Below are 21,076 nucleotides of genomic sequence, written 5' to 3' on the forward strand. Positions count from 1 at the left end.
AACTACTGAGTGGATACTTCCCATTCTTCCCCCTTCCTTTTTCTCTCTCTTCTCTAAATATCAATAAATAAAATCTTTAAAAAAAAACTCATCCTTAATATATATAGTCAGAGTTAAAATTTAAGAAAATATGCAGAGGTAAGCAAAGACTTATCATCTGATAAGACTCAATAAATATAGTCATTATTCCTTATCTTTGGGATACTGGTTCCAGGACTTCCTCCAGATACCAAAATCCAAGGATGCTCAAATACTTTACTTAAAATAGCATAGTAATGCCTGAGTGGTGGTGGTGCAGTGGGCAGAGCATTGACTTGAGATGCTGAGGTCCCAGGTTCGAAACCCCAAGGTCGCTGTCTTGAGGGCAGGCTTGCCAAATTGAGCGTGGGGGTCACTGGCATGAGTGTGGGATCCACATGATCCTAAAGGTCGCTGGCTTGAATTCAGCCCAAGGTTGCTGACTTGAGCAAGGGGTCACTGGCTCAAGTGGGCCTCCCTAACCCATCATGGCAAATATGAGAAGCAATCAGTAAACAACAAGAGTGATACAACTATGAGGTGATGCTTCTCATCTCTCTCCCTTCCTGCCTTTCTTTCTTTCTGTCTGTCTCTGTTAAAAAAAAAATGGTATAGTAATGCCTGGCCTGTGGCAGCACAGTGGATAGAGCGTCAACCTGGAATGCTGAGGTCACCAGTTCAAAACCCTGGGCTTGCCCTGTCAAGGCACATACTACAAGCAATCAATGAACAATTAAAGTGAAGCAACTCTGAGCTGATACTTCCTGCTCCCCAACCCCATCCAAACCCTTCTGTGTAAAAATCAATAAATAAAATCTTTAAAAATAAAACAGTAAAATAAAAAGTAACTTTTAAAAACGTAGTAATTTGGGCCCTGGCCAGTTGGCTCAGTGGTAGAGCATCAGCCCGGCATGTGGAAGTCCCCGATTCGATTCCCAACCAGGGCACACAGAAGTGCCCATCTGCTTCTCTACCCCCGCCTCCTTTCTCTGTCTCTCTCTTCCCCTCCTGCAGCCAAGGCTCCATCAGAGCAAAGTTGGCCTGGGTGCTGAGGATGGCTTCATGGCCTCTGCCTCAGGAAGAGCTCAGTTGCTGAGCAACAGAGCAGTACCTCAGATGGGCAGAGCATTGCCCCCTGGTGGGCATGCCGGGTGGATCCGAGATGGGCGCATGCGGGAGTCTGTCTGCCTCCCCACTTCTCACTTCAGAAAAAAAAAAAAGTGTAGTAATTTGAGGTGAAGAATATACAAATATAACATATAAATGTATTGTATCATACATCTAAAACTTATATAATTTTGTTAACCAACATCATCACAACAAATTCAGTAGAAAAAGAAAATTTAAAAAATGACAAAGTGTCACTCTAACTTACACAGTCATCAAACATTTTGCGTGTTTCTCTAAGCACTAGAAATGATACACTGTAAGGACCAACGCAGAATTTTTTCCTCCTTCAAACCCAGTTTCCCAACCTTGGACTAACTCCCAGAACTGGTATAATCCTACTGAAAATTGTCTGCAGAGTTTCAGCTCATCTCTTAGAAGTTTCCTCAAATCCAGAGTTGTAGCTTCTTGGTCCTCACTGCTTCTGTACTTCTCAGATATTTCCCCCCTCTGATATCTTTAAAAATATAATTTTCGTCTGACTTTTCTAGTTGTTCTTGGTGGGAACATGAGACTACTATAAATTATTTCATCTTTTCCAGAATCATCAACTGTATCCTACTACTTTTGATACTTAAAATTTTCATTATCACGCAGTTCTAAGTAGTTTTTATATTTTTATTCCAAGAATAACTCAAAAATGTTTTTAAATTTCCACACATATACTTTATTATTTTTAAAATATTTTAAATTGATTGATTTGAGAGACACATCGTTGATCCATTTACTTATATACACATTGATTGCTTCTTTTTTTAAAATATATATATATATTTAGATTTTATTTATTCATTTTTAGAGAGAGAGAAGAGGGGGAGGAGCAGGAAGCACCAACTCCTGTATGTGCCTTGACCAGGCAAGCCCAGGGCTTTGAACCAGCGACCTCAGCATTCCAGGTCGACGCTTTATCCACTGTGCCACTGTAGGTCAGGCCGATTGCTTCTTGTACAGGCCAAATTGGGGACCGAAAGTGTAAACTTGGTGCGCTGGGACAACACTTTATCCACTGAGTCATCCGGTTAGGGCAAAAGCACACACACATATTTTAAACAATTCTATTTTTGTCTCTTCTTTTTCTTCTTCTTTTACCAAGTGAGAGGAAGGGAGATAGAGAGACTCCCACATGCGCCCTGACCAGGATCTACCAGGCAACACTTGTCTGTGGCCAATGCTCTGCCCATCTAGGGCCATGCTCCCAACCGAGCTATTTTTAGTGCTTGAGGCAGAGGCTCCATGGAGCCATCCTTAGCGCCCAGGCCAATGCACTCAAACCAATGGAACCATGGCTGAAGGAGGAGAAGAGAAAGAGAGAGAGAGAGAGGTAGAGGTGAGGGGGAGGGGTGGAAGCAGAGAGTCGCTTCTCCTGTGTGTCCCGACTATGAATCAAATCCGAGGCATCCACACAGTGGGGCGACACTCTACCACTGAGCCAACTGGCCAGGGCCTAAACAATTCTTTTCTGCTATTGATTGTAATAATTATATTATGATCAGTTTAAAAAAATGTCCCAAAAGATTCCAACACTTTATAACAGTAAAGATGTGCTTTTCTTTTGGCCAACAATGGGTCTATTTTTTTTTTTTAAGATTTTATTTATTCATTCCAGAATGGAGGGGGGGAGGGGGGAAGAGCAGGAAGCATCAACTCCCATCTGTGCCTTGACCCAGCTATCCCAGGGTTTCAAACCAGTGACCTCAATGGGTCAATTTTCAAAAATATTACATTTGGGCTTGAAAAGAATGTTTGTTTACTAGTTGTTGAATTTATCAGATCAAATTTGTTAATCACGTGCTCTTATCTTCCATTTCAAAACATCTGGGAAAAATTTTCAAAATAAATTTTTGATAATATGATATTATAATCTTCAACTATAATGGTAAATTTATCAACCTCTGTTTTATTTATTTATTTATTTATTTATTTATTTATTTATTTATTTATATTTTTCCAAAGTTGGAAACGGGGAGGCAGTCAGACAGACTCCCGCATGTACCCGACCGGGATCCACCCTGCATGCCCACCAAGGGGCGATGCTCTGCCCAACTTGGGGTGTTGCTCTGCTGCAATCACAGCCATTCTAGCGCCTGAGGCAGAGGCCACAGAGCCATCCTTAGTGCCCGGGCCAACTCTGCTCCAGTGCAGCTTTGGCTGCGGGAGGGGAAGAGAGAGACAGAGAGGAAGGAGAGGGGGAGGGGTGGAGAAGCAGATGGGCGCTTCTCCTGTGTGGGAATCAAACCCGGGACTCCTGCACACCAGGTCGACGCTCCACTGCTGAGCCAACCAGCCAGGGCTCAACCTCTGTTTTAAGTACGTAAACTTTAAAAAATAAATTGCACTCATATTATTAGGTAATTAAAAGTTTAACGTGCTTTAAAAAATGTAGCATCTAGGCCCTGGCTGGTTGGCTCAGTGGTAGAGTGTCGGCCTGGTGTGCAGAAGTCCTGGTTCGATTCCTGGCCAGGGCACACAGGAGAGGCGCCCATCTGCCTCTCCACCCCTCCCCCTCTCCTTCCTCTCTGTCTCTCTCTTCCCTTCCCGCAGCGAAGCTCCATTGGAGCAAGGATGGTCCGGGCACTGGGGATGGCTCCTTGGCCTCTGCCCCAGGCGCTAGAGTGGCTGTGGTAGCAACAGAGCGATGCCCCGGAGGGGCAGAGCTCACCCCCTGGTGGGCAGAGCGTCGCCCTCTGGTGGGCGTGCTGGGTGGATCCCCGTCGGGCGCATGCGGGAGTCTGACTGTCTCTCCCCGTTTCCAGCTTCAGAAAAATACAAAAGGAAAAAAAAAAAAAAGTTTAACGTGCTTTAAAAAATGTAGCATCTAGGCCCTGGCCGGTTGGCTCAGTGGTAGAGTGTGGGCATGGCGTGTGGAAGTCCCGGGTTCGATTCCTGGCCAGGGCACACAGGAGAAGCGCCCATCTGCTTCTCCACCCCTCCCCCTCTCCTTCCTCTCTGTCTCTCTCTTCCCCTCCTGCAGCTGAGGCTCCATAGGAGCAAAGATGGCCCGGGCGCTGGGGATGGCTCCCTGGCCTCTGCCCCAGGCGCTAGAGTGGCTCTGGTCGCAACAGAGCGATGCACAGGAGGGGCAGAGCATCGCCCCCTGGTGGGCGTGCCGGGTGGATCCCTGTCAGGCGCATGTGGGAGTCTGTCTGACTGTCTCTCCCCGTTTCCAGCTTCAGGAAAAAAAAAAGAAAAAATGTAGCATCTATTTGCATATAATATGTAGATCCAACAATAAACTCAGAAATTTCTAAAAATCGTGAAGGAAAACAAAATTAAAATGAGATTTCTTTGGAAAAAATGAGCTAGTCAAGATGAAGCAGCTCCTACTTACAGTATTTTTTAAAACACCAATCTTTTTAAAATTGTTGGCCCTCGCCTGACTAGGCAGTGGCGCAGTGGATAGAGCGTCAGACTGGGATGCGGAAGACCCAGGTTCGAGACCCCGAGGTCACCAGCTTGAGTGTGGGCTCATCTGGTTTGAGCAAAAATTCACCAGCTTGGACCCAAGGTCACTGGCTCAAGCAAGGGGCTACTTGGTCTGCTGAAGGCCTATGGTCAAGGCACATATGAGAAAGCAATCAATGAACAACTAAGGTGTTGCAATGCGCAACGAAAAACTAATAATTGATGCTTCTCATTTCTCCGTTCCTGTCTGTCTGTCCCTGTCTATCCCTCACTCTCTCTCTCTGTCTCTGTAAAAAAAAATAATAATAATAATTAAAAATAATTAAAAATTGTTGGCCCTCATAGAAAGTAAATTCTCTAAAATCTGCATCTCGTCCTGCATCAGATTCCTATGTATTGAAATATTTTCTATTTTCTTGGGAATTCAAAGCTATAGTAGAGGTTTATAAAATTACTTTCTAAACCCAGGGCTTGCCTGGTCAAGGTACATACAGGAAGCACCTACTATAAGTTGATGCTTCTTGCTTCTCCACCCGTCTTTCCCTCTCTCTTCTCTCCTCTCTCTAAAAAAAGATCAATAAAAAATGTTTTAAAAAATCAATAAATAAAATAAATAAAATTATTTTCAAGTTCACTGATTTCTGATATTCCAGTATTTCCCTTTCTTTATTATTTGCCTCACATGACAAGAAGATTCTTATTGGCCTGACCTGTGGTGGCGCAGTGGACAGAGCACTGACCTGGAACACTGAGGTCGTCGGTTCAAAACCCTGGGCTTGCCAGGTCAAGGCACATATGACAAGCAATCAATGAACAACTAAAGTGAAGCAACTATGAGTTGATACTTCTCTTTCCCACACCCCTCTCTCCTCTCTCTACAAAATCAATAAATAAAATATTTATTTATTAATATATATATATTTTTTATTGATTTTAGTGAGAGAGGAAGGGAGAAAAAGACACAACACGGAGCTGTGCCAGTATGTGCCCTGATTATGGATCAAACCAGCAATAATTGTGTTTCGGGACAAATGCTCTAACCAACCAAGCCATCTGGACAAGGCTAAGTAAAATATTTTTCTTTTAAATAAAGTTCTTTAGCCTGACTTGTGGTGGCGCAGTGGATAAAGCGTCGACCTGGAAATGCTGAGGTCGCCGGTTCGAAACCCTGGGCTTGCCTGGTCAAGGCACATATGGGAGTTGATGCTTCCAGCTCCTCCCCCCTTCTCTCTCTCTCTCTGTCTCTCCTCTCTCTCTCTCTCTCTCTCTCTGTCTCTCCCTCTCCTCTCTAAAAAAAATGAATTAAAAAAAATCAATAAATAAAGTTCTTTAAAAAATGTTTAAATTACTGATTGACTGGCCCTGGCTGGTTGGCTCAGCAGTAGAGCGTCGGCCTGGCGTGCGGGGGACCCGGGTTCGATTCCCGGCCAGGGCACATAGGAGAAGCGCCCATTTGCTTCTCCACCCCCCCTCCTTCCTCTCTGTCTCTCTCTTCCCCTCCCGCAGCCAAGGCTCCATTGGAGCAGGGATGGCCCGGGCGCTGGGGATGGCTCCTTGGCCTCTGCCCCAGGCGCTAGAGTGGCTCTGGTCGCGGCAGAGCATCGCGTGCCAGGTGGATCCCGGTAGGGCGCATGCGGGAGTCTGTCTGACTGTCTCTCCCCGTTTCCAGCTTCAGAAAAATAGAAAAAAAAAAAGAAAAAAAAAAAGAAAAAAAAAAATTACTGATTGAGTTTAGAGAGAGAAGTAGGGATACAGAGAACAAGAAACATGAATTTGTTGTTCCACTTATTTATGCATTCATTGGTTTACTCCTGTATGTGCCCTGACCAGAGATGGAACCCACAACCTTGGCATAGCAGCACAATGCTCTAACTAATTAGCTACCCAGCTAGGGCAAGAAAGAGAATTATTAGTTAATTCTGAATTTGATAACAATGTCAGTGTTGGATAGGTGATCATTTCAGTTGCTAAAATATTGTTTTTCTAGTCAGCCTTATAACTGCTCTTTATAATTTTGATCCATTGGTACACTTATTTTTTTCTTTTCCTGAACATTGCACTAGTTAGTTTATTGTTTTTCTTTTTAGCTTAAATAATAAAACTTTATAAGAATTCCTGGGATAGTGGTGATCGCCTCCCAACCTTGAAGGAAGAACCAACACTACAGGAAGTCACTGAGAAATCACACACTGTCCCAAGAACTGTGGCCAACACAAGGGAAAGGAGAGTTACTTCCCTGAGAATGGCTCAGTCTTCATCCACCTGAGAAGCTGAGAATGGCTCAGTCTTCATTCATCTGAGAAGTCCGGGGAGATCAGATACAGAGGGGACCCTCACATGATATGGGGGTGGGGTAGGGTGTGCTGGACCTAACGCTGCCTCCCCAGGAACATAGATCTGTTCCTGTAAGTGCCGTGAGCAGGGATCTAACCGGCAACCTCTGCGCTTTGGGCTGATGCTCCAACAGACTGAGCGACCCAGCCAGGGCTGGGACACCAGGGTAGAAACAGATCTACTTCTTGGGGCTGGAGTTCTTGGTCATCAGGCTGATTTCTCTCTCTCTCTCTCTTTTTTAATTTATTCATTTTAGAGAGGAGAGGGAGAGAGAGAGAGAGAGAGAGAGAGAGAGAGAGAAGACAGACAGCAAGAGAGAAGGGGGGGAGGAGCTGGAAGCATCAACTCCCATATATGCCTTGACCAAGCAAGCCCAGGGTTTCAAACCGGCGACCTCAGCATTTCCAGGTCGATGCTTTATCCACTGCGCCACCACAGGTCAGGCCTTTTTTTTTTTTTTTTAACAGAGACAGATAGAGAGAGGGATAAATAGGGACAGATAGACAGCAACAGAGAGGGATGAGAAGCATCAATCATTAGTTTTTCGTTGCAACACCTTAGTTGTTCATTGATTGCTTTCTCATATGTGCCTTGACCGCGGGCCTACAGCAGATGGAGTAACACCTTGCTCGAGCCAGTGACCTTGGGTCCAAGCCGGTGAGCTTTGCTCAAACCAGATGAGCCCGCACTCAAGCTGGCAACCTCAGGGTCTCGAACCTGGGTTCTCTGCATCCCAGTCTGACTCTATCCACTGCGCCACCGCCTGGTCAGGCCAGGCTGATTTCTTAGCGTCGGTGAGCCTGTCACACCCCCAGGTGAAGCTTTCGTCCTGAAGGTTCAGCAGCATAAGGTGATCAGCAGGAGGTAGGCACAATTCTGTGACATGGTGAGGCAGTGGCCTGGCAGATGTTTGGGACTGCCCGATCTTTCTCAGCCTGATGTCGCCCCGGTCCCTGCTCAGTGCTTCTCCAAGGGAAGCAGGGTGGGGTGCGGGTTCGCACAATGCCAGGTCCCAGTATCGGGCCCTGTCCTTACCATTCCTGTCACTCTCGCCTTCCTCTGAACGTTGGCTTTTTAGATGTCATATATATTTAAAAATTCTTAGCGTAACCCTAGCTGGAAGCTCAGCTGGCTGGAGCCTCATCCTGGGGCTCCCATGTTATGGGTTTGGTCCCCAATTGGGACGCATATAAGGGTAAAGCAATGAATGCATAAATAAATGGGATAACTAATCGATGTCACTCTTTCTTTATCTCTAAAAAAATCAATAAAATCTGGCCCTGGCTGGTTTGCTCAGTGGTAGAGCGTCAGCCTGGCGTGCAGGAGTCCCGGGTTCGATTCCAGGCAGGGCACACAGGACAGGCGCCCATCTGCTTCTCCACCCCTCCCCTTCTCCTCCCCTCTCTCTTCCCCTCCTGCAGCCAAGGCTCCAGTGGAGCAGGGTTGGCCCGGGCGCTGAGGATGGCTCTGTGGCCTCTGCCTCAGGTGCTGGAATGGCTCTGGATGCAACAGAGCATCGCCCCCTGGTGGGCATGCCAGGTGGATCCCGGTCGGGCATATGTGGAGTCTGTCTGCCTCCCTGTTTCCAACTTCAGAAAAAAACACACAAAAAAATACAAAAAAAAAAAACCCAAACAAAAAAAAATCAGTAAAATCTAAAAATTGTAGAAAATGTTAGCATATGTTTACTCAATGTACTTTAAGACACAGTACTTAATTGAAACAAATATATACATATAAAAACTATATTTAAGGGCCCTGGTCGGTTGGCTCAGCGGTAGAGCGTCAGCCTGGCGTGCGGGGTACCCGGGTTCGATTACCGGCCAGGGCACATAGGAGAAGCACCCATTTGCTTCCCCACCTCCCCCTCCTTCCTCTCTGTCTCTCTCTTCCCCTCCTGCAGCGAGGCTCCATTGGAGCAACGATGGCCCGGGCGCTGGGGATGGCTCCTTGGCCCCTGCCCCAGGCGCTAGAGTGGCTCTGGTCAGGCAGAGCAATGCCCCGGAGGGGCAGAGCGTCGCCCCTGGTGGGCGTGCCGGGTGGATCCCAGTCGGGCGCATGCGGGAGTCTGTCTGACTGTCTCTCCCCATTTCCAGCTTCAGAAAAATACAAAAAAAAAAATAAATAAAAAATAAAAATAAAAACAAAACAAAACAAAAAAAACTATATTTAATTTAGTCATGAAGCCATACAAATTCTATTGAACACCCAAAGGGTTGGGACTTAAAAAGTTGTATCAAAAATATAAATATTAATAAATACAAACAGCAGAGAAGAAGGACAAGGCAAAGGTGCTTTGAGGGAAATGGGGGAAGGCACAGGTGTGCTCGAGCGGCCGGGAGTCCTCACAAGTGTGTCACTATCCTGGCTAAAAATCTTTTTCAGAACATGTCTGGTATTTGATTGACTCTAGTTAAAAGTCAAATCTATCAATAGATAACATTTGTATTTCTTACCTAATTGTTCTCAAAATTTATATAGATATATTTTACTTCTGTGAGTGCATTTATTAAAGCGGGGAACAGTGGAACAAGAGTGGGTTCAGCACAGAGGTAGTCACAGGAAGGATTCCAGGAGGGGGGTGGCTCTGGCTCATGAAAGGTCAGAGAATAGGGCCCCCGGGGACAGATTCAGGGGTCAGACATGGATGAGCTGCCGTGGCCCCATGCTCCCCTGGTGACAGGTCTCGTGGGGGCCCTGAGAGTTCAGGAGATGCTCGCCTGTAAGGGAAGAAGTGCGTAGCGGTGCTCCTGGGAAAGAGAAGACGCTTGAAAATATTTTTTAAATCACACAACTAATGTGTAATAACATGAAATTCTTCAGCAGGCTCTCCCTCGTGGGAGCACACGCAAACCCTTCCCTTCCCCCTCTTCTGTAGGCGAGCATCTCCTAATCCCTAAGGGTCCCCCGAGACCTGCCACCAAGGGAGCATGGGGCAGCGGCAGCTCTTCCCGGGGTAACCCCTGAATCTGTCCCCAGGGGCCCTTTTCTCTGACCTTCCATGAGCCAGAGCTGCCCCCCTGGGATCCCTCCTGTGGCTGCCTCTGTGCTAAACCCACTCTTGTGTCACTGTCCCCCACTTTTTATTTTCTTAATTTTATTTATTGATTTATTTAGAGAGAGAGAGAGAACACCAACCTGTTGTTACACTTCTTCACACATTCATTGGGAGATTCCTGTATGTGCCCTGACAGGGATTGAACCAGTAACCTTGGCACTTTGGTTTGATGCTCTAATCAACTGAACTACCTGGCACGGGCTACTGTTCCCAGCTTTAATAAATGTACTTTTTTATTTTTATCTTTCACTCTTCTTAGGGTTAGGGTTAAATAAAATCACCAAGACACATGTTGTGAAATCTTTCCTGCGTGAAGTCAAGAACTCACACATACAGGCTGGCCTGGGGCAGACCTAATTGTTCTGCTCTGGGCCCGGTCCCTTCTAGTCAGTCTCATGATCTATGTCAATTATATCTCAATTTTAAAAAGATACCACCTTTTGTATTTAAAAAAAATTACCTATGGATTTTTAACCCTCTTGGGGGCAGAACAGTGAAGAAGGGGAAGTTCTACTTTGCTTTTATCTAAACTATAACTCTTGTACTGTGAACAGTAAAAAAATGTATCAATCCTCATAAACATGGACATTTTCAACCAAAAACACAAAATTTGACATTTTATACTGCTGTGCTGTGGGTTACAGCTATAAATAACGGATCATGTTTGACAACTTACTCAGTGCTCAAACTCTTTTTTTTTTTTTTATATTTTATTTATTCATTTTTAGAGAGGAGAGAGAGAGACAGACAGAGAGAAAGAAGGGGGGAGGAGCTGGAAGCATCAACTCCCATATGTGCCTTGACCAGGTAAGCCCAGGGTTTCGAACCGGCGACCTCAGCATTTCCAGGTCGACACTTTATCCACTGTGCCACCACAGGTCAGGCCACAAACTCTTAAAATAACTGAAAAAGCAAAAACAATGAAAAGAACTTATTGACTTCTCTCAAAAATGATCAAAAACCTAAAGAAAAAAAAAAACGGCAAGAGCCTGACAGGAAAGGCGCAGCGGATAATGTCAACTTGGTAGGTATGCTGAGGTCCCAGGTTTGAAACTCCGAGGTCACCGGGTTGAGCATGGGCTCACCTGCTTGGGCACAGGATCCATGGCTTGAGCATGGGATCATAGACATGACCCCATGGTCGCTGGCCTGAGGCCCAAGGTCGCTGGCTTGAGCAAGGGGTCACTAGCTCGGCTGGAGCCTCCTATACACCTCCTCAGGCCCCTTGTCAAGACATGTATGAGAAGCAATCAGTGAACAACTAAACTGATGCAACTAGGAGCTGATGCTTCTCATCTCTCTGTCTTTCTCTCTCTCTCTCACAAGAAAAAAAGAAAAAAAGGAAAAAAAAATAGCTTCCCCAGGGATCCATGACCAGTGGTCTCCTGAGAGTCTCAGGGCTGCAGGGTCCTCCAGTGCCCACATCGTGGCTCCTACCTGGACAGAGGCTTTGGGAGAGGTCTTCCTTCACCACGCACGGCTCCGGCCCGGGCTCCAGCTGGTCGATCAGCTCAGGTCTTGGCACAGGACACCCTATTCATGGAGAAAGAGAGAGGACACAGGAGTTTTTGTGAAAGGAAATAAAGCCTCTCAGTCTACCCTGGGACTTTAGGATGTGGACAAGACCGTAGATGGAAGCTGCTCTCAACCACACAAACAGTGACACGTGACCTGGAAACTGAGAACACAGACACTGTTGCTGAGATCCAGACTGCAGGCGAAGACACTGCCTATAGAGACAAAGCACGGAATCCTCAGTCTGCCCAGCTTTTGCTGTGACCTGGGGAAATGACGCCTCCTTCCAAAAGGTGTTTTCCAATTCATCCCAGTGAGTGGGTCTCAACCCCTCACACACCACAACTCCAGGGATGTCTGCTTCACATGCAAACAAAACTAGATCTCTGCAGATGAGGCCTAGGTCGTGGGAGATTCAAAAACCTCCCAATTTGGGGTGGTGAACAAGATAGTACACAGATGGGGTATTATACTATCGTATACTTGACAACTGTGATTTTACTAATCAATGTTTTCCCAATAAATAAAAGCAATATAAGTAAAAGAAAATCATCTTAGCCTGACCAGAAGGTAGCGCAGTGGATAGAGCATCGCACTGGGATTCGGAAGACCCAGGTTCGAAACTCCAAGGTCGCTGGCTTAAGCCTAAAGTCACTGGCTTGAGCCGGGGGTCACTAGCTCTGCTGTAGCCCTCCCCCCCCCCCGGCACATATGAGAAAGCATTCAATGAACAACTAAGGTGCCACAACTAAGGTGCTGGAGCTGCACACTGCTGGAAAAGCAGAAAAGGAAGGGAGGAAGAAAGAAAAGGGAAAGGCATTGGTGTGCCCCAAAGAAAAAGTCTGCCAGGAATCTTTCCCCCTTATGACCTCAGAGCCTTTGCACCAGCCAGACCTTCTACCTTGAACTGATGCTTCTCATCTGTCTCCTTTCCTGTCTGTCCTTCCCTATCTGTCCCCCCACCTCTCTATCTTTCTGTCTCTGTCACACACACACACACACACACACACACACACAGAAAATCTTCTTAAATACAAATAAAATAGGCATCACGGATGGCCCAGTTAGTTCGGGCATTGGCCGAAAGTGCAGAGGTTGCCGGATGGATCCCAGTCAGGGCACATACATGGACAGACGAATGTTCCTGTCTCTCATTCTCTCTTTCCTCTTTCCTCTCTCACTAAAATCAATAAACTAAAAAAAATTAAATTAAATTAAATTAAAATATATAAAATAAAATCTACTAGAGATGTCATCTGCTATAAATAAATAATGTGGTATTGACAGAGGATTGAAAAACTCGGCTTGCAAGTGGCTAACAGTCTGAAGTGGGAGGGTGGCCTGCACCGGCCCTTCTGGGAGGGGATTTACCCCAGGACCGCTGAATGAGGAGACTCGCCGCCCTGCTTGCCCTACAGCGTCGTAGACCTTCTTGGAGGGTGACCTGCCCAAGGACCACGGAGGAAGCGAAGACACAGACACTGGCTGGGCACCCGCGAAGCCAGAGCCAACCGCGCCTCTGAGCATCTTGTCAGGTGAGGTCATCAGTTTCCCGCAGAATGAGAGGACACGGGTGTTGTAGAGAAGTCACTGAGGCACCACAGCCCACAGGAGGCTGCGCTGGCAGATGCTGAACCACAGCCCTGGATCTATCCATCGTCACGAAGCAGATGTGCACTCAAGTCCGCTAAGCACCCGGCACAGAGGAGAGGTGCACAAGACCCTCCTTTGGCTGTCAGGGGTCTTTACTTTTCCTCCCTCTCAGAGCACGTTCATTAAAGCTGGGGACAGCGAGAGGGAAGGCCTTAGGATAGAGTGAGCAACAGGAGAGCCCAGGTGGGGCTCACAGTGGGCCTTGGAGACAGGTTCTGAGCATTAGTCTGGGACCAGCTGCCACCACCCACTGCTCCCCTGGGTGCAAGTCTTGTGCGGACCCTTAGAATTCAGGAGCTGCACACTGTTGGAAAAGCAGAGGGGGAAGGGAGAAAGACGGAAAAGGGGAAGGCACTGGTGTGCTCCTGGGAGGGAGTCTGTCAGGAGTCTTTCTCCCTATGACCTGAGGGCCTTTGCACCAGCCAGCCCTGCTACTCAAAAGGCTGTTCTCACCCACAACTTGCTCCTTCTTGTGATAACTCTCTGGGTCTCAGATCAAGTGTCACTTCCTATGATTTCTCTGAGCTACGGTTCCTGAGTCCAGCTGCTTCATAGCATCCACACAGCACGACCACATCCCAAGGACTGTGCCAAAGAATGTAAATGCATCATGTCGTTTAAAACAGAAATAATAGTATGCAATTGTATCACAGAGGGTCTGTGTCTTCATTAATCTCAATCGCTTTTTAGACCCTGAGCGTAGTTTTGAAGGAGTGAGCCTCAGGTCCTTGTCGTTTAGACCTACGATGACCTAGATCTGCAAGGACTCAAATTCCCTGATTGGCATCTTATCTGCAAGAGACTGATCGCAGCAGTCTGTTTTTCTGCGATCAGCACACCACATATCGGAGCTGGTGACCCAGGGGCAACCAGGAAAAGGAGGTAACTGGCTACAGCATCGGACTGAGGCCCCCTGGAGACTGCTGGGATGCAGATGGGATCATCTAACCCACCAGTCAGGGGGTGGCCACTCAGCTCAGTCACCCTCTCTCCCACCCTGCAGGAGACTGATAGACGGCACTAGCCTGTCCTTGCAGAGGACATCTCTCCCTGGCTTGTGGTGGCGCAACAGATAAAGTGAGACCTAGAATGCTGGGGTCACTGGTTTGAAACCCAGGGCTTTCCAAGTCAAGACACATAGAAAAAGCAACTACAAGCTGATGTTTCCCATACCTCTACCATCTCCCTCCCTCTCTCTCTCTCTCTCTCTCTTCTCTCTGAAACTACAAGCTGATGTTTCCCATACCTCTACCATCTCCCCCCCCCCTCCTCTCTCTGAACTCAGTGAATAAAATCTTTAAAAAAAAGCTCACCAGCTTGGACCCAAGGTTGCTGGCTTGAGCAAGGGGTTACTCGGTCTGCTGAAGGCCCACGGTCAAGGCACATATGAGAAAGCAATCAATGAACAACTAAGGTGTTGCAACAAAAAAACTGATGATTGATGCTTCTCATCTCTCTCCATTCCTGTCTGTCTGTTCCTATCTATCCCTCTCTCTGACTCTCTCCCTCTCTGAAAAAAAAAAAAAAAAATCTTAAAAAAAAAAAGACACCTAAAGAGATGCCTTAATTGTGATCATCCAGCCCCAGCCGATGTGTCTGATACATCAGGATTGTCAGTCTGCTCTCCAAAGCTGGGCACAGTCAGACCCCAGGCTGCCGGGGCTGCTACTGCAGCTGTGCTGGTTGGAAGCCCCCTCCCCCCATGCTGGCGATGCCCTGGAAACAGCATGCACTGTGTGAACTAGTGGAGACCCCCACTCACAGCAGGGGCCACCAGGAGCTTATCAGGTCAACAGTCAAATAAAAAAGAAACAAAAATGATCAGGGACAAAGAGGTGACCTCCCCTCCTCCTCCGTCTTTCAAAAGAATTTTGCTTGAAAGGAAAAAAAAAAAAGGAGGCAAGGAGGGGGAAAAGAAGGGACTGCATATATATGCTGCCGACCAATGTAATCCCAAGGACAGGCTGTTGCCTAGAGGCCCCAGACCCTTGGGCATCCTGCCCTGTGTAAAGTCAGGGGACTAACTAATAACCAGGGCTAAAAGCCCAAGAGAAAAATAAAAATAACAGGCAGGCTTTAAACCTAATCTACCAAGCAAATGCTATGTCTTGCAACCATAAAACTAGTGCTAGACTAGTCATTGGTTGAAAAACTGCAACAACAAAAATAACCCTGGATGGGGTGGGGGGGGTGTAAAATAAAAGAAAGGTAAATATAAGAACACAGGCCTGGCCAAGTGGCTCAGTTGGTCAGAGCATCACCCCAAGCAAGGTTGTGGGTGGGCTTGATCCCCAGTCACGGCAGATACAAGAATCAGCCGGTGAATGCATAAATAAGTAAAGCAACACATCGATTCTTCTCTCTAAAATCAATCAACAAACAAAAATAAAGCGCCCTGGCTGGGTGGCTTAGTGGATGGAGCATTGGCCAGGCAAGCTGAAGTCACGGAGTTAGAGCCCTGGTCAGGGCATGCAGGAGAAGCAAACAATGGACACAGCACTAAATGGAACAACGAAGTGGAACAACAAATTGATGTTTTTTTTTTCTCTCTCTCTCCTTTCCTGTCTCTCAAATCAATAAATAAAAGTATAAAAAGAAAAATCAGATTTGGCTCGTATGTCCTCCCATTCAGCGCCTATTTCAACGGCATCTCAGGCCAGTCCTACTCCTGGTCAGAAGAGAACAATACTTTTCCAGGTGACCCCTGGGGACACTCCACCGTCGCACACCATTCTAGGAGACGCGACCCTCGCTGCATCAATCTTCCTCCTGAGCACAGCTGTTACAGAAAACTGATGACAGCCTTGTCCAAGGAGACTGTTAAGTCCAACATCTTTTAGTCCTTTTGGGGTCTAGTTTTGATAACAGTACTACTCAACATTATCTTAGGTGTCTTGGCAATATATTTCTCATTTATAGCTTGAACCAAATCTCACAGATGCTGAAACTTACAAATCAGCCTCCTTTAAATTGGACTCCTCCCATTTAAAGGCTCTGAAATCTGTTCAAAATATGGCTAAACATACACTGACATAAGTACACTCAGAGCCTCCTTCGCAACAGACGCAGTGGCGAGCTCTTCGGCCTCCCAGAGTCCCTGAGAAACCAAGGATTGCCCTAGGCTGGCTGTCCATGGGTTTCTGACAGGAGAAACTGTCCCCTAAGCCTCCTGCTATGTACCATAAGAACAATGACTGACTCTACACTACGCTTTCTTGAAAGGAGAGGCTCTCACGGACCCCAAGCCTGTGAGCCTCCACACCCTGGTCTCCAGAGATTTTCTTCAAGCAGAGAACCAGCTACACTGGTGTTCCTCAACCCTGGTGCTCTTGATGTGTGGGCTGGTTAATTGTGTCTTTGTTTTTTTTCGTTTTGGGACAGAGACAGAGAGGGGGACAGACAGGGACAGACAGACAGGAAGGGAGAGAGATGAGAAGCATCAATTCTTCATTGTGGCACCTTAGTTGTTCATTGATTGCTTTATCATATGTATCTTGACCAGAGGGCTACAGCAGAGCAAGCGACCCCTTGCTCAAGCCAGTGAGCTTGGACTTAAGCTGGTGAGCCTTACTCACACTAGATGAGCCCATGGTCAAGCTGGCGACCTCCGGGTTTTGAACTTGGGTCCCCCGTGTCCCAGTCTGATGCTCTATCCACTGCGCCACTGCCTGGTCAGGCTAATTCTTGGTTGAGGATGACTGTCTTGTCCCTCGTAGGCTGTAGCAGGACTTCTGGACTCTGCCCACTAAATGCCAGTACCACCCACAGCGCAGCAGAGACACTCAAAAGTGGCCACACACATCACCAAATGTCCCCCTCCTCTTGGGGGACAACACTGTCAACTGTTAAGAAGCACCAGGAAAAAAACAAAGAACCACTGGCCCTTAGAAAATTAGAGGCCTTCATGAAGATACAAGACCATAAAAAAGGTCCATAACCAAGACCTGTGTTTAGAACAACACTGGTAGCAATGAGAGCAGGTCTCTTGGGGGCTTCACAATTCACCCTCTCCCGGGAGAACATCCCATCACTCACGGCCCTGACAACTGGCCTGTCAGGGACACTTGGGCCAACCAGGCTCACTCCGTCAGATCCATCTCTGGATACAAAATAAGAACCTTTGACAGGCCCTGGCTGAGTAGCTCAGTTGGTTAGAGCGTCGTCCCAGTACGTCAAGATTGCAGGTTCAATCCCTGGTCAGGGCAAGTACATGAATCAACCACTAAATGCATAAGTATATGGAACAACAAGTCAATATTATTCTCTTTCTAATTAAAATAAAAGGAAAGAAAAAAGAGAAACTCAAACAAGTCAGTCTAGTCTGTGCTGGGCCCCGGGGTGAGACGTACAGGGAAGTAGGGGCTCAGGGGGCCATTGTTGCCTCACAGACACACAAGAGAGCACAGCAGCAAAGAAAGGGAAACAATATAAACTTGCAAAAAAAAAAAATAGAAGGATGCAATCTGGGGGCCACCAACAGCAGGAACTGAGGGGGCCAGTCCTGTCACAAACTCACTGAGAAGAAAAAGCCATTCTGAACAGCATGACATAAGCAAACTGAGACAGAGAAGCCAGGACAAGAGACCCAGGGGCCAGGGCAGAATCTCAGTGGTTCCCAGTTCCTACGTCTGCCCCTCAAGGGCCCAATTAGACATCTTGCCATTGGGTTCTGAAGAATACCCCCATTTTTGGCCTGACTTGTGGTGGTGCAGTGGGTAAAGCATCAACCTGGAAATGCTGAGGTCACCGGTTCGAAACCCTGGGCTTGCCTGGTCAAGGCACATATGGGAGTTGATGCTTCCAGCTCCTCCCCCCCTTCTCTCTCTCTCTGTCTCTCTCTCCTCTCTCTCCCTCTCTCTGTCCTCTCTAAAAATGAATAAATAAATAAAAAATGTAAAAAAAAGAATACCCCCATTTTCTAGGAGCCAGAGGAAAACTGCCACATGCCCAAGGGACACGAAACGAGGAGAGAAGAAGTGGGTCTAGGCAGGGGTCTCAAACTCGCGGCCCGCCCAACAATTTTGTGTGGCCCGCAGACTAATCCATGGGCTTACTTCATTTTATCCAAAATATTTTGAACTTCGTGGATTAGTCTGCAGGCCGCACAAAATTGTTGGGCGGGCTGCATGCGGCCCGCGGTCTAGAGAATGACTGAGGCAGTGGGGAGGAAAAAAGAGGGGGTCCCAAGTGAGACCTTCTTAACCAGCCAGGTCTGGAATCGGAGGTGGAACAAATGAGGTAGGTGTCCCCCGTGCAGTGGGGAGCACTTACCCAGAGACACCAGAAGCCTGCTGTTGTCCAACATCACCTCCTGGTACAGGGTCCTCTGGGCTGGGTCCAGTTGTGCCCACTCCTCCTGGGTGAAAGTCACCTCCACATCCTCAAAGGTCACAGACACCTGGAAGGAAAAAGGGACAGGGAGAGTTGGCCTTGGAGATGTTGTATGGGACCAGAGATCATCTCTCCGTCATGGCAAAGGTGCTGACATCAAGGCCCAGAGCACCAAGCACCTCCTGAGGGTCGAGCTCTGTGCTCTGCTCAAGAGTGAGGTCAGGCCCTGGCCGGATGGCTCAACAGTAGTGTCGGCCCAGTGTGTGGAAGTCCCAGGTTCAATTACCATTCAGGGCACACAGGAGAAGCGCCCATCTGCTTCTCCACCCCTCCCTCTCTCCTTTCTTTCTCTCTCTCTCTTCCCCTCCCAAAGCCAAGGCTCCATTGAAGCAAAGCTGACCCTGGCATTGAGGACGGCTCCATAACGTCCACTTCAGGGGCTAGGATGGCTCAGGTTGCAATGGAGCAATACCCCAGATGGGCAGAGCATCACCCCCTGGTGGGCATGCAGGGTGGATCCCGGTTGGGCGCATGTGGGAGTCTCTCTGTCTCACCGCTTCTCATTTCAGAAAAATACAAAATAAAAAAAATAAAAAAAAGAGTGAGGTCAGCAACACTTTGAACATAACACAGCAGCATAGGAGAGAAGCTTCCTATGCAGGAGCCATTGTAAACGGACACAAGACAATGGACATGACATGGGAATTGTGAAATGAAGACAGTAAGGGACCCAGGATGTCAGAGGAATGTTTAAATAATGGTAATGATACCAATTATCAGGTGCATTAGCAGATGCAACGGAGCCTCACCAATCCTACAACTAACTGCCTGTTTCATGCTGAGGGCTCCACTTTCTGGTTCAAAAATCTCAAGTCCCCACTTCTGTCTCCTGTGGTTTGCATCCAAACTCTGGAACACTGACATATGCCAGCTGTGTGACCTGGGGGGCATCATTTCATGTCTCTCAGCTTTGGGTTCTGGATCAATAACAGTTTCCACTTCAGCACTAACATCAGTGACAGAAATGAGTCCATGTTTGGTGTGCTTTGGCGTTATTACCACCACAGCCCCTGAGGTCAACATCTGATCACCTCTGAGTGTATTCCGCCAATTCACAGTGTCTAACGTCTTACCAGAAACAAGATTTTTTTTTTTTTACTTTTTTTTTTTTTCTTAATTCAGTGAGAAGCAGGGAGGCAGAGACAGACTCCCGCATGCCTCCAACCAGGGTCCACCCAGCAAGCCCACTAGGGGGGGTGATGCTCTGCCAATCTGGGGCATTGCTAAGCAACCAAGCTCTTCTTAGCACCTGAGGCGGAGGCCATGGAGCCGTCCTCCGCGCCCATAGCCAACTCGCTCCAATCAAGCCATGGCTGCGGGAGAGAGGAAGAGAATGAGAGGAAGAGAGGAAGTGAGACAGATACAGAGAGAGAGAGAGAGAGAGAGAGAGACGCCATAAGGGGAAGGGTGTTGAAGTAGATGGGTGCTTTTTCCGTGAGCCCTGACGGGGAATGAAACCCAGAACATTCACACGGCGGGCTGAAGCTCTACCAGTGGGCAAACCGGCCAGGGCCCAGAAGCAAGTTTTTAGCAGAGTTGACTTGAGTAGGATCTAACATTCACCTGAGCCTCTCCCATTATTTAAGTGAATACAAGGAGGTCGCGAAACATTTACACTTTATTTTATTTATTTTTTGCTGTAAAGTCCGTTTCTTTCACCCCTAAAAACAAATATAATATACCTGTGGAACCGGACCAGGCTGTATAGGTGGTTGGTTATAGAGTGCTGTCCTGATACGCAAAGGTTTTGGGTTTGATACCCAGTCAGGGCACATACAAGAATCAACCACTGAATACATACATGAATAAGTAGAACAAGTCAATGTTTTTCTATGTGGATAGAGCGTCGGACTGGGACCCGGAGGACACAAGTTCGAGACCCCGAGGTTGCCGGCTTGTGCAAGGAGTCACTCGTTCTGCTGGAGCCCCCGGGTCAAGGCACATATGAGAAAGCAATCAATGAACAACTAAGGAGCCGCAAGGAAGAATTGATGCTTCTCATTCTCTCTCCCTTCCTTTCTGTCCCTCTCTCTTTCTGTTACAGACACACACACATACACGAAGCGGGCGGCTCACTGCACAATGCGGTGGGGTTGAGAGTCCAGCGTTCTCCCCACTCAGTCCCGACACCTCCCTCCTCTCACCTGCGCGCGGCGGGTCGGCGACGTCGCCATCGTGCGACCCCGGGGATGCAGGCCAGGCTGGGGTGGGGACACAACAGCGGGACGACCAGGGTAGATACGCCCGTGACGGGCAGCCACGCCCCAGACACCGAGGCGGAGGAGGCGAGACCTCTCGGCCGCCCCGCTCAGCCCGAGGAACGGTACCGGTTCCCGCGCGCCTACCTGCGCGCGAAGCCGGGAACCGACCCGCAGAAGCAAATGGCATCCACAGAGGTCCACCCGGAAGTCCCGCCCATATCCCCGGACAGCCGGAAGCACCCCCCTGTTCCGGGGCCATCATTGGTCAGCGCTCAGACGTGCGAAGCTCAGCCTTCTGGGTAATGTAGTCCCCAGCCGCTCTTGACGGGAGGAGCGC

The 21,076-nt window shown here is 47.8% G+C and overlaps 1 protein-coding gene across 6 annotated transcripts; it reads right to left on the minus strand.

The window, feature by feature from the left end:
* Window positions 1–895: 895 nt before the first annotated feature.
* LOC136331834 (zinc finger protein 805-like) lies at window positions 896–20,924 on the minus strand. 6 transcript variants are annotated; one of them, XM_066270887.1, is made up of 4 exons: window positions 20,683–20,924; window positions 18,419–18,545; window positions 11,417–11,512; window positions 896–1,220 (listed from the first exon to the last, which is right to left on the minus strand). In XM_066270887.1, the coding sequence occupies exons 1-4, from the start codon at window positions 20,710–20,712 to the stop codon at window positions 1,093–1,095; spliced, it is 381 nt and encodes a 126-aa protein (XP_066126984.1). In that variant the 5' UTR covers window positions 20,713–20,924; the 3' UTR covers window positions 896–1,092. The 6 variants fall into 6 exon arrangements, with proteins under 6 accessions (XP_066126984.1, XP_066126986.1, XP_066126988.1 ...); XM_066270889.1 differs by lacking the exon at window positions 896–1,220 and adding an exon at window positions 1,897–2,191; XM_066270891.1 differs by lacking the exon at window positions 896–1,220 and adding an exon at window positions 2,221–2,471.
* Between the last annotated feature and the right edge of the window lie 152 nt (window positions 20,925–21,076).

Source organism: Saccopteryx bilineata, chromosome 3 (genome assembly GCF_036850765.1).
Source record: "Saccopteryx bilineata isolate mSacBil1 chromosome 3, mSacBil1_pri_phased_curated, whole genome shotgun sequence".
Lineage (NCBI taxonomy): Eukaryota > Metazoa > Chordata > Mammalia > Chiroptera > Emballonuridae > Saccopteryx > Saccopteryx bilineata.